Source organism: Opisthocomus hoazin, chromosome W, assembly GCF_030867145.1.
Source record: "Opisthocomus hoazin isolate bOpiHoa1 chromosome W, bOpiHoa1.hap1, whole genome shotgun sequence".
Taxonomy (NCBI): Eukaryota; Metazoa; Chordata; class Aves; order Opisthocomiformes; family Opisthocomidae; genus Opisthocomus; species Opisthocomus hoazin.
Window position 1 is genome coordinate 36,481,961 of NC_134453.1, and position 15,674 is coordinate 36,497,634.

Genomic DNA, 15,674 nt, shown 5'->3' on the forward strand with positions numbered 1-15,674 from the left:
GCTATTTAAGAGTCCTGAGCTTTGATCTTCATGCAAATATCCACTGAACAGCTGTATGACACAGTCACATAGATCAAATTCAGACATGATGGTGCAATGTGAAAGTGTAAGAAGAGACATGGTGCAAAATATATACTCTTCTTCCTCTTTTCTAGCTTATGCCCCATTTCCCAAATGACTCTATTGCTAGAACTTAAAAAAAAAAAACAAACCCAAAAAAGCCAGTGGCCCTATTTACTTTATTCAGAACAACATCTATATCACATTACTATAGGTAACCCAAATATTTGACCCTTGATTCAGTATATTTTAATTTTTTATGAAGCATTAGTAGTGATAGAGATGAGAAAAGACAGGCAGGGACTTAACAGTATCAACACAGTTTTATTAAATTTTATTTACTGCAAAGTTCAGCAATCTCTCCATCTATAGGTAAATAAAAAAAAACCCCAACAACTTACACCCCCAGAATTTGCACATATACCATGCTTATGTCCAAATGTATACAACATCTTGTTGTGGATCACACAGATTTTTAAGTGATGTTAAGACCACGGCCACATTCTCCAGCTGCTCCAGCCCAGGAGTCCCTCATGCACGACTGGCTGGAGCCCATCCAGGTGCCACAGGGACTCTGGGTCTCTGCCCAGGCTGAGGGTCACAGATGCCACTTTCCCATTTGCAGGTTCAGCAGCTGAGCACATATTCTAGACACACACACACACACACACACACACACACACAGAGGACACTGACATGGCCAGTCACACAGAAAGCCACAGACAAGATGCTGCCTTCAACAGCATCTACATACAGGACTCACATAAAGTACAAACACAGACAGCCAAGTCCCCTTCCTACTCTTTGACTGGTACAGACAGAAGTTCACTAGTGAAGGCACGCACACACACATTTGCAGATCCCTTGAGTAGCAGCATGGCCCCTCTGTCCACCTGGTACCACTGCCTGGATCCCAGGCCCTCTTACCCGCTTCACAGGTCCCCTACTAGCTGGCTAGTCCAGCTTGATGCTTGCTAGCAAACACACACACTTGTCCCACATGCACTCCTGTCAGAGGCCAATACTCTCTGACCAGGTCCTTTTAGATATTCCATGCATGGAGGGTGTAATGTTTAATATCAAATTTACTTATTTGATGATACTTGATGTTACACGGGATTTCTGAATTAGCAGTCATACAAAATACACTGAAAACACAATACAAATGTAAGTTACACTTAGCAAAATATAGCAATTGCAATACACAGTTCAATCACAATACCAATGTGATCTCCACTACTGATCCTTATAATATGCTCACCATCACAATGCTGGGCATCCCCAGTTGCCAGAAAGGAATACATGGGTTGAAGTCAGCTCAAGCTTGTTGCTCTCTTAGAAATTCTTTTGTTAGTTGTTTAGTTTTTATACTCTGTGTTGGGCTGAGCCACATATTCGCTCCCCCCATGCTGATCTGGCTAACTCAGGGAGACACATGAGCTGAGACCCGAGGCTCTGCTCCAGTCATAGGCGTGAAGCCCCTCACTCACCTCATTCATACTGGACCCCTCCCAGTAGCTGGGATTTGGGTCACACAACATTCCAGCCTAGTGGCTGGAGACTGAGACCGCCACCCGCTCCAGTATCTGACACTGAGATCCCACTTGCTCCAGTAGCTGGCACCGCAGGCCAGGGGCACATACACGCCCGGTTTGGCACCAATTTTCAGTCACACTCGCACACAGGTCTCACCAGGAGCTGGCACTTAGTCCTAGACAAGCATACTGACTGGCCTCATTTTACACGAGACCGGCCCTTTTTATACCCTTTTCTGTCTACCCCCCCCCCCTACTCTATTCCTCCCTGCTCCCTCTTCTCCATGCCTGTCCCTTCATGGGTTTGCACAGTTCTATTGCTTCCCTCATGAATTCCAGTCCGGGATCTTATCAGCTGCAAAGTCTAGGTTGATCTTCCTGGAAGTGGTGCCTGTAGTTTCTTGATAGCCCATCAACTGGTGTGACAGGCAAAGTTTGTTGGTTTGTTTCTTGTCATTGTCTCCATATTTGTTTTGTCAGGTCTGTGTCTCTGTATATTTTGTTTCTGGTTTCCCCCTTTTTCCCTTAGTATCCCATTTGATCTGGTCCCCAATCAGATAACCTTGCTGGATACTTTTCCCACTCTCACATGCCCTCATCAATTAGTGTGACTGACCAGGTTTATTTCTCATCACTACCTCCCTTATCATTTGTCAATCAGATCTGTGTCCCTGCATGTTCTTGTTTATGGCTTCCTCCTTTTCTTATTATCCCCTTTTGCACTGAAAAAGGTCCTTGACCAGATACCCTTAAAGGAGCAGACACTCTCCTTCCACACACCCTTACACAGATCTTTATTGGGTCTGGCTGGGATGGAGTTAATTTTCTTCATAGCAGTTCATATTTTACTGTGTTTTAGATATGTGACCAAAGCAATGTTGATATCACACTAATTTTTTGGCTGCTGCTGAACAGTGCTTGTATAGCGTCAAGGTCTTCTCTGTTTCTCACTCTGCTCCCACTGCAAATAGGCTGAGGGTGGGCAAGAGGTTGGAAGTGGACTGACCAAAGGGATATTCCATGCCATACAAATGTCATGCATAGCAATAAAATGGAGGGGAGGAAGGTTTTAGGTAGGTAGCCATTTTTTGCTTGGGGACTGGCTGGGCATCGGTCTATTTGTGGGAGATGGTGAGTGATTGTCTTTGCATCACTTGTTTTGTGGTGGGGTTTTTTTTTCTTTCTTTCTTTATTCTTCCCCTTCTCTGCCTATTAAACTATTTTTATCTAGACCCATGAGTTTTCTAGCTTTTGCTCTTCCTGTTCTCTTCCCCTGTCCCACTGGGGATGGGGGGAGGGGTAAAAAGCAATCCATATATTAAAACAGAACAACAGGTATTGTACAATAAAAACAGGCGATACTGGTACAGGCAACAAGCTAAAATGAAAATACTGAGCCTAGCAAAAGCTCAGTCAAGTTTGCCTATACATCTACAGCGCATTCCTTAATCATCCATGCAAGAAATGTCACCATTCCAATAGTTATAGCAATTAGAACACATAATAAGGTGATTTAACTAAATGGTACTGCTTGAAAAACGACTATTGTTTGGACCAACCATTTTAACTAGGAAAAAAATTAATACAGATTAAAATATAATTTTATTGGTCAAAATCTGAGAAGAGTAGAATAGAAGCAATAACGAAGAGTTAGGCTACTGAGTTAGCAGTGGTTTCCATCACTGCTATGCAGAACAGACTGTACTCACAGCTACTACAGCTTTAGCAATACCTATCAGTAAGAGAATGGAGGAGAATCTTATCTTCTAGTAATACAAAGAGTAAGAGGGTAGAACAGTTTTCTGGTCCAAGAGTCATGAGCAGTGTGGTAATGTTTGCTCTACTAAATGAATGGGGAATAGAAAAGCAGGTTATTAGGATTTGAACATTAAAAACTTTAAAAAGCTACTAATGAATTTCTGACAGCTGGTAGGGACTGACTGGCTGAGAGGTGTTAATATCATTACCACACAATCAAATATCTATCTAGGTAACAGCAATCACCTCAATACAAGACTTCTATTGTTACAAAAAGAAGCTAAATCCAAAGACCATTATTAAAGAAACATCATTCTGATACAGCTATGCACTGAATCACAGAATCACAGAATCACAGAATGGTAGGGGGTGAAAGGGACCTCTGTGGGTCATCTAGTCCAACCCCCCTGCCGAAGCAGGGTCTCCTACAGCAGGCTGCACAGGACACTGTCCAGGCGGGTCTTGAATATCTCCAGAGAAGGAGACTCCACAGCCTCCCTGGGCAGCCTGTTCCAGTGCTCCGTCACCCTCAGAGGGAAGAAGTTCTTCCTCATGTTCAGACGGAACTTCCTTAGCTTCAGTTTGTGCCCATTGCCCCTTGTCCTGTCGCTGGGCACCACTGAAAAGAGTCTGGCCCCATCCTCCTGACGCCCACCCTTCAGATATTTATAGGCATTTAGAAGGTCCCCTGTCAGCCTTCTCTTCTTCAGGCTAAACAAGCCCAGCTCCCTCAGCCTTTCCTCATAGGAGAGATGCTCCAGTCCCCTCATCATCCCCGTCGCCCTCCGCTGGACTCTTTCCAGTAGCTCCTCATCTTTCTTGAACTGGGGAGCCCAGAACTGGATGCAGTACTCCAGATGGGGCCTCACTAGGGCAGAGTAGAGGGGGAGGAGAACCTCCCTCGACCTGCTGGCCACACTCTTTTTGATGCATCCCAGGATGGTCAACTTGTCATCCACCAGGACACCCAGGTCCCTCTCTGCAGAGCTGCTCTCCAGCAGGTCCGCCGCAAGCCTGTACTGCTGCATGGGTTTGTTCCTCCCCAGGTGCAGGACCCTGCACTTGCCCTTGTTGAACTTCATCAGGTTCCTCTCTGCCCAACTCTTCAGCCTGTCCAGGTGTCGCGTTAAAGGGGGGTAAGCAGAGTCTGATAAGCAACAAAAGGAGAGTCCTCCCGTTGAGTCACGAGGTTCAGAGCAGACCCCCTTGCGTTCTAAACTCTCTCTCAGAGGAGAGTCTAGGTGCGGCTGGATCAACTCCTAGTCCCAGACTTGGTCAGTGGTTTGTCTAAAGGGTTAAGTGTGTAGCCACTTCTCAGATTCAACTTGCCTGTCAGAGCCCTTCCAAGGACTTTCCCTGAAACAGTTTCGCAAAGTTGAAACAATAGGTAATTTATTCAAGAGACAGGTATCACAGATTCGAGATTGTCGTTGATAAATGCACTGTCTACAAAAGTTGAGCTCAAAGGTAATGGTTTAGCACTTTAGTTAACAATGTGTTCCGGGGATACATCTGACAAAGTGAGAGGCATGACTCTTACCAAAAAGGCGTCCCTTCTTGGGGGGAGAAGAGAGGTTCAGGCCCGTCGACCTGTCCGTCAGGTAAAGTTCTCGCTTGGCTCCTCCTCCCAAAGAGAGTTTTAAGTGCCAATTTTTATATATTTGTAAATCTTTTTGCGAGGTGAGACTAAGTGAATTATTGTGTATCGACTGGCGATTGGCGTGGAATGTCGTGTCGTCAGAAGCGGGACTCAGCAGTGTGACACGCCTTCGGAGCAGACATCTTGGTATGTGTATTCGGGGGGCAATCTGTTCTTTATCCAAAGCAATCTCTGGCTGCAGGGCCTCTGCCAGGCCCCACAGATCACTTGATTTATAGTGATGGGCTATCCCCTCTTACTGTTTTCTGATAAGCACAAGTTAATTGCTCCCTTTGTTAACTCTTTGGCTCTTGACGCCTGAGTCCGAGCATGTCTTTCGTCTTGCATTGACAAGTCCAGCAAGGCCATCGATTACACCAGGTCTCGCTGAATGGCAGCACAGCCTTCCGGTGTATCCACCACTCCTCCCAGTTTTGTGTCATCAGCAAACTTGCTGAGGGTACACTCTAACTCTTCATCCAGGTCATTGATGAAATAGTTGAACAAGACTGGGCCAAGTATTGACCCCTGGGGGACACCACTAGTTACAGGCCTCCAACTAGACTCTGTGCTGCTCATGACAGCCCTCTGAGCTCTGCCATTCTGTTAGTTCTCCATCCACTTCACTGACCACTCATCCAGCCCACACTTCCTCAGCTTCCCTAGGAGGATGTTAGGGGAGACAGTGTCGAAAGCCTTGCTGAAGTCAAGGTAGACAACATCCACTGCTCTCCCCTCATCTACCCAGCCTGTCATGTCATCGTAGAAAGCTAACAGATTGGTCAAGCATGATTTCCCCTTGGTGAATCCATGCTGACTACTCCTAATAACCTTCTTTTCCTCCACTTGCTTGATGATGACCTCTAGAATGAGCTGCTACATCGTCTTTCCCGGGATGGAGGTGAGGCTGACCGGCCTGTAGTTCCTTGGGTCCTCCTTCTTGCCCTTTTTGAAGATTGGAGTGACACTGGCTTTTCTCCAGTCCTCGGGCACCTCTCCTGTCCTCCAGAACCTTTCAAAGATGATGGAGAGTGGCTCAGCATCTGTATCTGCATATCTGTACATATTGTAAATCTGTACAATTTAGTCTCTGCATTTCATTTGTTTCCAGTATGCAAACATGTATGAATTATAATGGAGTCCTCAAGCGGGGGGGGGGAAATCAGTGTCCTTAAAAAAGTACTTATACTCTTTTATTGCACAGTTTGGTGGCAGGCTGTTGTTTTCCACTTAGTCTGATATGTCACAGAAGTGAATAAATTTTGGAGTCCTTCTGCATGTAAGATATTACATAACATAAAAGGAAAAATACTGCCTAAGCAAAAAGGGGAGATTGGAAATGTTTTGATTTAATTGACAGTTCGCATTTAAAGAGAGCTCCAGATGAGAAGGCACAGACAATATTCACAGACAATGTAGCCACCTTCAATTTCAAATATCCATTTTAAAATACATTTTTGACTTCTAACATATTTGCACATTTTTCCAATGGTCTTTTCCAACCTAAGATTCTATGATTCTATGAAAATACAGCACTGCAAACATTAGCATGTGCCTTGTAATCCAGTCATTTTCTATAGCTGCCATTGGTAAGGGAAAGGGTAAACAGGCTTGACAAACAGAGAACTGGGGGAAAATCCAGCTCACTCTCATGGCACTACAAAGCCAATGCCATTAAGCAGAAGCAACAAATAATTTCCATCAGTATAGTGTAAGTTATGTAGTATAAGCAAGAGGATGTAGCAAATACACCAGCTAAGAAAATGCCACGTATAAAACCCCCACTTTTGAGCTGACATGTGTCTTGAAACAATTTGAAAGCATGTTTTGCATGCTTTTCAATGGGAAGATGATGAGGCTAGAAACAGAGTTTGTGGATGAACATAAGAAACTTGCAAAATGATTCAAAGAAAGGCCAGTGTGAGAGAAGACAAATACATTTCTTAGAATTCATGAACTTGGAATTAACCACTTCCTTCTCTACAGCTGTCAGGAGACCCAACTGCAATCATTGCTTTTCTGTTAGCAGTTCCCAGGACAAGTCTCATAAAAGTGAATAGCAGCACCATAGATCTGAAAGATAAGAAAATGTTGAGCACACATTAAATAGAAGGTTGGGTTAGACTGTTCTAGAAGCACTCTTCAGTCGTGTATGTTTTCACTACACACACATGCCATAGTGCTTTTGTTGGAAGCCCCCAGAGCTACTTCTTATTTATGTAAGACATATATATATATGAAAACAAAATTCTAATAAAAAGAATGCTAAATCTTTTTAACTTTCTTTTGTGCCTGCCTTCCTCTTCTTTCACAGCATTCTTCTCAAAGTAAAATGAAAAGGAAGGAACCCAAAGCTGCTTGCTATAACAGGACACTAGCCACTAACTGTTATACTAGCCAAAGCATGTCAGGAAATGCTTGTGTTCATCAGTATTTCCATATCTTTATCACACTGTGGTGGGTTGGCCCTGGCTAACAGTTAAGCACCCACACAGACGCTTGCTCACTTGAATGAAATTATACTGTCAAGCTTGCAAAAGGGGGGAAAATTAGTGTGATTGATACCATTCCTTATGAGCAAGATTGGTAGATACTTTATTCATCCTTGCAAAAGTAGTATTCATATTATGAAGAAATGGCTTGTTTTCCTGTTTGATAGTGGACAAGGAATCATGAGAAGCTCATAAGAACTTAAAGCTAAACATTAATACATGTTGTTAACCCCTTTAGAAGTAGGCTAAATTTCTATTACTAAAAAAATCTTCTTGAAAGAACAGAAAAATTCAGGCCCTTTGCTTTTAGTGTTGCTAAGCATTAGACTAAACATCACGAACTCTTTCAGTTGTTTTCTGTATAGCTTTGCTTATGCCTTATTGGAAGTCTCTAGAAAGACAGAAAATGGCCCAACGCAAATTTTTATGAGGGCAACATTTGACAATTCCTTTCCCAATATTTAGCAAATGCTGCAGAAACAATGTCTACTTTATCTCAATATCAGTGTTTTAAAGTACAAGTTGACAGTGCTCAATCATACCTTTTCTGCAGAAGAAGGGATCAGTACAAATCTTGAACATACTGCTAGTGGATATCTGGTCTAAGGGTCCCAGCACTCAATAAATAGTAACTCCCATAGGAAGGAAGAACAGAGGTGCAGATTCTGACAATAGGAATGACTCATAGTTCTCATCTGGCTATCTGAAAATGAAATCTTGAGAATGGGAAAAGGAAGAGAATAAATGCATTTGCTCCGCAAACCCTGGTTAATGTAACAGAAGTATATTTCCCACAAAAATACATCAAAATCTATGGTTTACTAGGTTACAATAGCTGAAAATTTGTGGTGAGTTAACCTTGGTTGGCTGCCAGATATCCACCAAGCTGCTCTATAACTCCCCTCCTCAGCGGACCAGGGGGAAGAAAATAAGATTAAAAACTCAGGGGTTGAGATAAAGGCAGTATAATTAAGAAAAGCAAAGGCTACACATGGAAGCAAAGGAAACAACAACAAGAATTATTCTCTGCTTCCCATCAGCAGGCAATGTCCAGCCACTTCCTGGGAAGCAGGGCCTCAATACGCGTAGCAATTGTTTCAGGAGACAAACACCTTAAAAACGAAAGCCCTCTACTCCTCTTCCTTTCTCTTGGAATTAATTGCTGAGCACGATGTCATATGGTATGGAATATCTCTTTTGTCGGTTTGGGTCAGCTGTCCCGGCTCTGTCCCCTCCCAACCTCTTGCCCACCCCCAGCTTTCTGGACTTTGGGGGTGGTTGGAGAGAGAGCCTCCATGCTGTGGGAGCACTGCTCAGCAGTAGCCAAAACAGTGGTGTGTTACCAACACCCTTCTAGCTACAACTGCAAAGCACAGCACTGTGAGGGCTGCTATGGGGAAAGTCGCCTCCATCCCAGCCAGGGCCAAACCAAAACTACATCGCGGGGAGACGGCAAACTTCATCTTTCTTTAATGGCTTTTAAAAAAGGGAGATGGGCACATGAAAGCAGGGCGATCCTTCGTTGCCCTTGAAACACCGTGTTACTGAGGCACCAGAGACGCCCACTGGAAGGCGTCTTCATCTCTTCTGTATCCCCAAGCAATGGGGTGAAGTTTGGTGATGCGGGCGCGTAAGTAACGCGAGGCCTTCACCTTTATTTAATCTTCCCGGGGAGAAGTTCTGGCTGTGTAAACTCCCTAAGGTATCCCGAAGGTGTTCCCGCTTCTGGGGGCGGGGGAATTCTGAAGCAGCTAGGCATGGCTCATACATTCAGAGAGACCGGGTGATTGCCGTAGGTTTAGGAGGTCTCTGGCGCCTGGTGGAATCTATGTCTCGCCTCGCTGGCAACGTTGCCGATACTTTGTTCCAAACCAGAGAGAGCAAAGGGTTATTAAACGGTGATCCGCTGAAGAATCGTAGCATCCTAGAGCAGCCCAGGTGGGCAGGGACCTCGAAAGATCGTCTGGCCCAGCCTTTTGTGGCAAAGGGAGCCTAGATGAGATTATCTAGCACCCTGTCCAATCGCATCTTGAAAACCTCCAGCGTTGAGACAAAATGTCTGTCTTGTATCGAGATGAAACCTCTCTCCTGGTGCAACTTGTACTCGTTGCCCCTTGTCTTCTCCATGTGGCTCCTTGCAAAGAGAGCACCTCCGGCCTCTTTGTAGCCACCCTTTAAGTACTGGTACTGGCATGCTGTGACAAGGTCCCCCCTGAGCCTTCTCTTCTCCAAGGGAGAAAAGACCCAACTCCTTCAGCCTTTCCTCATAGGGCGGGTTCTCCAGCCCTTTGATCGTCTTTGTGGCCCTCCTCGGGACCCTCTCCAGTCTGTCTGTGTCTTTTTTCGGTTTGTTGTTTTTTTGTTTTTTTTGAATTGTGGGGGCCAGAACTGGACACAGCACTGCAGGTGCGGCCTGCAGGGGTGACCTCTGTGAGAAGAGGCCAGGGCCTGCCCTGGGCCGGACACAGCTGGTTCCAGCCAGCTAGGCACTGGACTCGCCACAGGCCAAAGCTGAGCAACTCAGCGAAGCTGGTGGTGCCCCTGTGAAAACATCCGCTTAAAGTTAGTATGGGATACAAAGATGATCGCGTAAGCTTACTGTATGTATCTTAAATGTTAGATGCATGCAAAAAAAGGTCACTTACCAACCCATCGATGCCTGGTGTCAGGTAAGGGATCTCTCGGCCTCGAGGGGTAACCTTTGGGGGGGCGTCCCTACTCAAGGGGAGATCGCCGCCGCGCAGCCAGCTGCTATGGAGGGAGAGCTCGACGGACCCTGATGGCCGCATATGTTTCTAGCGTAAAGTGGTTGACTCGTAGTCAGATTTTCTGCTGTGTTCACGCAGTTTTGGCCGCTTATCAGCCCAGTCTCCAGCCAAACCGGTTTGTTGGGTTTGGTGCTGGGTTCTCGCTAACTACTAACTAGTGGTGTCCCCCAGGGGTCAGTACTTGGCCCAGTCTTATTCAGCTTCTGAATAAGAGCAGCTCTGCAGAGAGGGACCTGGGTGTCCTGGTGGATGACAAGTTGACCATCCTGGGATGCATCAAAAAGAGTGTGGCCAGCAGGTCGAGGGAGGTTCTTCTCCCCCTCTACTCTGCCCTAGTGAGGCCCCATCTGGAGTACTGCGTCCAGTTCTGGGCTCCCCAGTTCAAGAAAGATGAGGAGCTACTGGAAAGAGTCCAGCGGAGGGCGACGGGGATGATGAGGGGACTGGAGCATCTCTCCTATGAGGAAAGGCTGAGGGAGCTGGGCTTGTTTAGCCTGAAGAAGAGAAGGCTGACAGGGGACCTTCTAAATGCCTATAAATATCTGAAGGGTGGGCGTCAGGAGGATGGGGCCAGACTCTTTTCAGTGGTGCCCAGCGACAGGACAAGGGGCAATGGGCACAAACTGAAGCTAAGGAAGTTCCGTCTGAACATGAGGAAGAACTTCTTCCCTCTGAGGGTGACGGAGCACTGGAACAGGCTGCCCAGGGAGGCTGTGGAGTCTCCTTCTCTGGAGATATTCAAGACCCGCCTGGACAGTGTCCTGTGCAGCCTGCTGTAGGAGACCCTGCTTCGGCAGGGGGGTTGGACTAGATGACCCACAGAGGTCCCTTTCACCCCCTACCATTCTGTGATTCTGTGATTCTGTGATTCAGTGCATAGCTGTATCAGAATGATGTTTCTTTAATAATGGTCTTTGGATTTAGCTTCTTTTTGTAACAATAGAAGTCTTGTATTGAGGTGATTGCTGTTACCTAGATAGATATTTGATTGTGTGGTAATGATATTAACACCTCTCAGCCAGTCAGTCCCTACCAGCTGTCAGAAATTCATTAGTAGCTTTTTAAAGTTTTTAATGTTCAAATCCTAATAACCTGCTTTTCTATTCCCCATTCATTTAGTAGAGCAAACATTACCACACTGCTCATGACTCTTGGACCAGAAAACTGTTCTACCCTCTTACTCTTTGTATTACTAGAAGATAAGATTCTCCTCCATTCTCTTACTGATAGGTATTGCTAAAGCTGTAGTAGCTGTGAGTACAGTCTGTTCTGCATAGCAGTGATGGAAACCACTGCTAACTCAGTAGCCTAACTCTTCGTTATTGCTTCTATTCTACTCTTCTCAGATTTTGACCAATAAAATTATATTTTAATCTGTATTAATTTTTTTCCTAGTTAAAATGGTTGGTCCAAACAATAGTCGTTTTTCAAGCAGTACCATTTAGTTAAATCACCTTATTATGTGTTCTAATTGCTATAACTATTGGAATGGTGACATTTCTTGCATGGATGATTAAGGAATGCGCTGTAGATGTATAGGCAAACTTGACTGAGCTTTTGCTAGGCTCAGTATTTTCATTTTAGCTTGTTGCCTGTACCAGTATCGCCTGTTTTTATTGTACAATACCTGTTGTTCTGTTTTAATATATGGATTGCTTTTTACCCCTCCCCCCATCCCCAGTGGGACAGGGGAAGAGAACAGGAAGAGCAAAAGCTAGAAAACTCATGGGTCTAGATAAAAATAGTTTAATAGGCAGAGAAGGGGAAGAATAAAGAAAGAAAGAAAAAAAAACCCCACCACAAAACAAGTGATGCAAAGACAATCACTCACCATCTCCCACAAATAGACCGATGCCCAGCCAGTCCCCAAGCAAAAAATGGCTACCTACCTAAAACCTTCCTCCCCTCCATTTTATTGCTATGCATGACATTTGTATGGCATGGAATATCCCTTTGGTCAGTCCACTTCCAACCTCTTGCCCACCCTCAGCCTATTTGCAGTGGGAGCAGAGTGAGAAACAGAGAAGACCTTGACGCTATACAAGCACTGTTCAGCAGCAGCCAAAAAATTAGTGTGATATCAACATTGCTTTGGTCACATATCTAAAACACAGTAAAATATGAACTGCTATGAAGAAAATTAACTCCATCCCAGCCAGACCCAATAAAGATCTGTGTAAGGGTGTGTGGAAGGAGAGTGTCTGCTCCTTTAAGGGTATCTGGTCAAGGACCTTTTTCAGTGCAAAAGGGGATAATAAGAAAAGGAGGAAGCCATAAACAAGAACATGCAGGGACACAGATCTGACTGACAAATGATAAGGGAGGTAGTGATGAGAAATAAACCTGGTCAGTCACACTAATTGATGAGGGCATGTGAGAGTGGGAAAAGTATCCAGCAAGGTTATCTGATTGGGGACCAGATCAAATGGGATACTAAGGGAAAAAGGGGGAAACCAGAAACAAAATATACAGAGACACAGACCTGACAAAACAAATATGGAGACAATGACAAGAAACAAACCAACAAACTTTGCCTGTCACACCAGTTGATGGGCTATCAAGAAACTACAGGCACCACTTCCAGGAAGATCAACCTAGACTTTGCAGCTGATAAGATCCCGGACTGGAATTCATGAGGGAAGCAATAGAACTGTGCAAACCCATGAAGGGACAGGCATGGAGAAGAGGGAGCAGGGAGGAATAGAGTAGGGGGGGGGGTAGACAGAAAAGGGTATAAAAAGGGCCGGTCTCGTGTAAAATGAGGCCAGTCAGTATGCTTGTCTAGGACTAAGTGCCAGCTCCTGGTGAGACCTGTGTGCGAGTGTGACTGAAAATTGGTGCCAAACCGGGCGTGTATGTGCCCCTGGCCTGCGGTGCCAGCTACTGGAGCAAGTGGGATCTCAGTGTCAGATACTGGAGCGGGTGGCGGTCTCAGTCTCCAGCCACTAGGCTGGAATGTTGTGTGACCCAAATCCCAGCTACTGGGAGGGTCCAGTATGAATGAGGTGAGTGAGGGGCTTCACGCCTATGACTGGAGCAGAGCCTCGGGTCTCAGCTCATGTGTCTCCCTGAGTTAGCCAGATCAGCATGGGGGGAGCGAATATGTGGCTCAGCCCAACACAGAGTATAAAAACTAAACAACTAACAAAAGAATTTCTAAGAGAGCAACAAGCTTGAGCTGACTTCAACCCATGTATTCCTTTCTGGCAACTGGGGATGCCCAGCATTGTGATGGTGAGCATATTATAAGGATCAGTAGTGGAGATCACATTGGTATTGTGATTGAACTGTGTATTGCAATTGCTATATTTTGCTAAGTGTAACTTACATTTGTATTGTGTTTTCAGTGTATTTTGTATGACTGCTAATTCAGAAATCCCGTGTAACATCAAGTATCATCAAATAAGTAAATTTGATATTAAACATTACACCCTCCATGCATGGAATATCTAAAAGGACCTGGTCAGAGAGTATTGGCCTCTGACAGGAGTGCATGTGGGACAAGTGTGTGTGTTTGCTAGCAAGCATCAAGCTGGACTAGCCAGCTAGTAGGGGACCTGTGAAGCGGGTAAGAGGGCCTGGGATCCAGGCAGTGGTACCAGGTGGACAGAGGGGCCATGCTGCTACTCAAGGGATCTGCAAATGTGTGTGTGCGTGCCTTCACTAGTGAACTTCTGTCTGTACCAGTCAAAGAGTAGGAAGGGGACTTGGCTGTCTGTGTTTGTACTTTATGTGAGTCCTGTATGTAGATGCTGTTGAAGGCAGCATCTTGTCTGTGGCTTTCTGTGTGACTGGCCATGTCAGTGTCCTCTGTGTGTGTGTGTGTGTGTGTGTGTGTGTGTGTGTGTGTGTGTGTCTAGAATATGTGCTCAGCTGCTGAACCTGCAAATGGGAAAGTGGCATCTGTGACCCTCAGCCTGGGCAGAGACCCAGAGTCCCTGTGGCACCTGGATGGGCTCCAGCCAGTCGTGCATGAGGGACTCCTGGGCTGGAGCAGCTGGAGAATGTGGCCGTGGTCTTAACATCACTTAAAAATCTGTGTGATCCACAACAAGATGTTGTATACATTTGGACATAAGCATGGTATATGTGCAAATTCTGGGGGTGTAAGTTGTTGGGGTTTTTTTTTTATTTACCTATAGATGGAGAGATTGCTGAACTTTGCAGTAAATAAAATTTAATAAAACTGTGTTGATACTGTTAAGTCCCTGCCTGTCTTTTCTCATCTCTATCACTACTAATGCTTCATAAAAAATTAAAATATACTGAATCAAGGGTCAAATATTTGGGTTACCTATAGTAATGTGATATAGATGTTGTTCTGAATAAAGTAAATAGGGCCACTGGCTTTTTTGGGTTTGTTTTTTTTTTTTAAGTTCTAGCAATAGAGTCATTTGGGAAATGGGGCATAAGCTAGAAAAGAGGAAGAAGAGTATATATTTTGCACCATGTCTCTTCTTACACTTTCACATTGCACCATCATGTCTGAATTTGATCTATGTGACTGTGTCATACAGCTGTTCAGTGGATATTTGCATGAAGATCAAAGCTCAGGACTCTTAAATAGCATTTGATGCTGTCTTACACTCAGGGCATCTTAACCCAGTGTCTTTGAGGTTAGAAATGTTCTAATGATATCTTCTTTTGCACTTGAAGAACTGAACTCTTGGTGTGTTCTACTAAAATTAAGCAAAGCTTTGTGTATTACCTGTCCTCAGTCTAAAATATTTTTCCCCTAACTGCTACTGGTTTTAATGTTTTTCTTAATTTGAATGTATTGTATGAACAGTTTCTCTATACCTTCTCAAAGAGAAGCTGACTCAAAGTTTTCTCTAATCTGTTTAAGTAGTGTAAAAATAAGGTAATAGTTAACCTGACAACCTGACAAATTATCTTTCCATTTTAGATTTTAATCATGAGTAGAAATAAGAATCTAAGCTACTTTGAGATGTCATTAAGTACAGTCCTTTTCTCTGTAAATATATTTTATTATATCATCTCATATAACTTTTTTCCATTTTAATTCTGGACTGATTTTTCATATTAACTAACTTCAGTCAGATTTAGTCATTTAATCTCTTGATCAATTAAACACATCTCTCATTTTCTTTGTGTCAAGAGGAAATTTCCTGTGATGTTTTATTAAAAAAAATGTTTCCTTCAAATTAGTGAGGCACATTGTTTTGGTAGCAGCATCAGAGGAAGGAGAGGAGAGGAGAGGAGAGGAGAGGAGAAGAGAAGAGAAGAGAAGAGAAGAGAAGAGAAGAGAAGAGAAGAGAAGAGAAGAGAAGAGAAGAGAAGAGAAGAGAAGAGAAGAGAAGAGAAGAGAAGAGAAGAGAAGAGAAGAGAAGAGAAGAGAAGAGAAGAGAAGAGAAGAGGAGAAGCAGTTTGTGTATATTTCATTTTTTTATACTCCCTCTTC

General features: G+C 44.3%; 1 protein-coding gene across 2 annotated transcripts in view; it reads right to left on the reverse strand.

Moving 5' to 3' along the window:
* Positions 1 to 1,574: 1,574 nt before the first annotated feature.
* Positions 1,575 to 15,674, reverse strand: part of LOC142365581 (uncharacterized) — a 122,170-nt gene continuing 108,070 nt past the window's right edge. For both annotated transcript variants that reach the window (XM_075446479.1, XM_075446478.1), the window contains exons 2-3: positions 8,027 to 8,200; positions 1,575 to 7,065 (exon numbers count right to left, since the gene is read on the reverse strand). In XM_075446479.1, the coding sequence (XP_075302594.1) occupies positions 3,779 to 4,435 (657 nt within the window). In that variant the 5' untranslated portion in view covers positions 4,436 to 7,065; positions 8,027 to 8,200 and the 3' untranslated portion in view covers positions 1,575 to 3,778. The remainder of the gene's footprint in view (positions 7,066 to 8,026; positions 8,201 to 15,674) is intronic.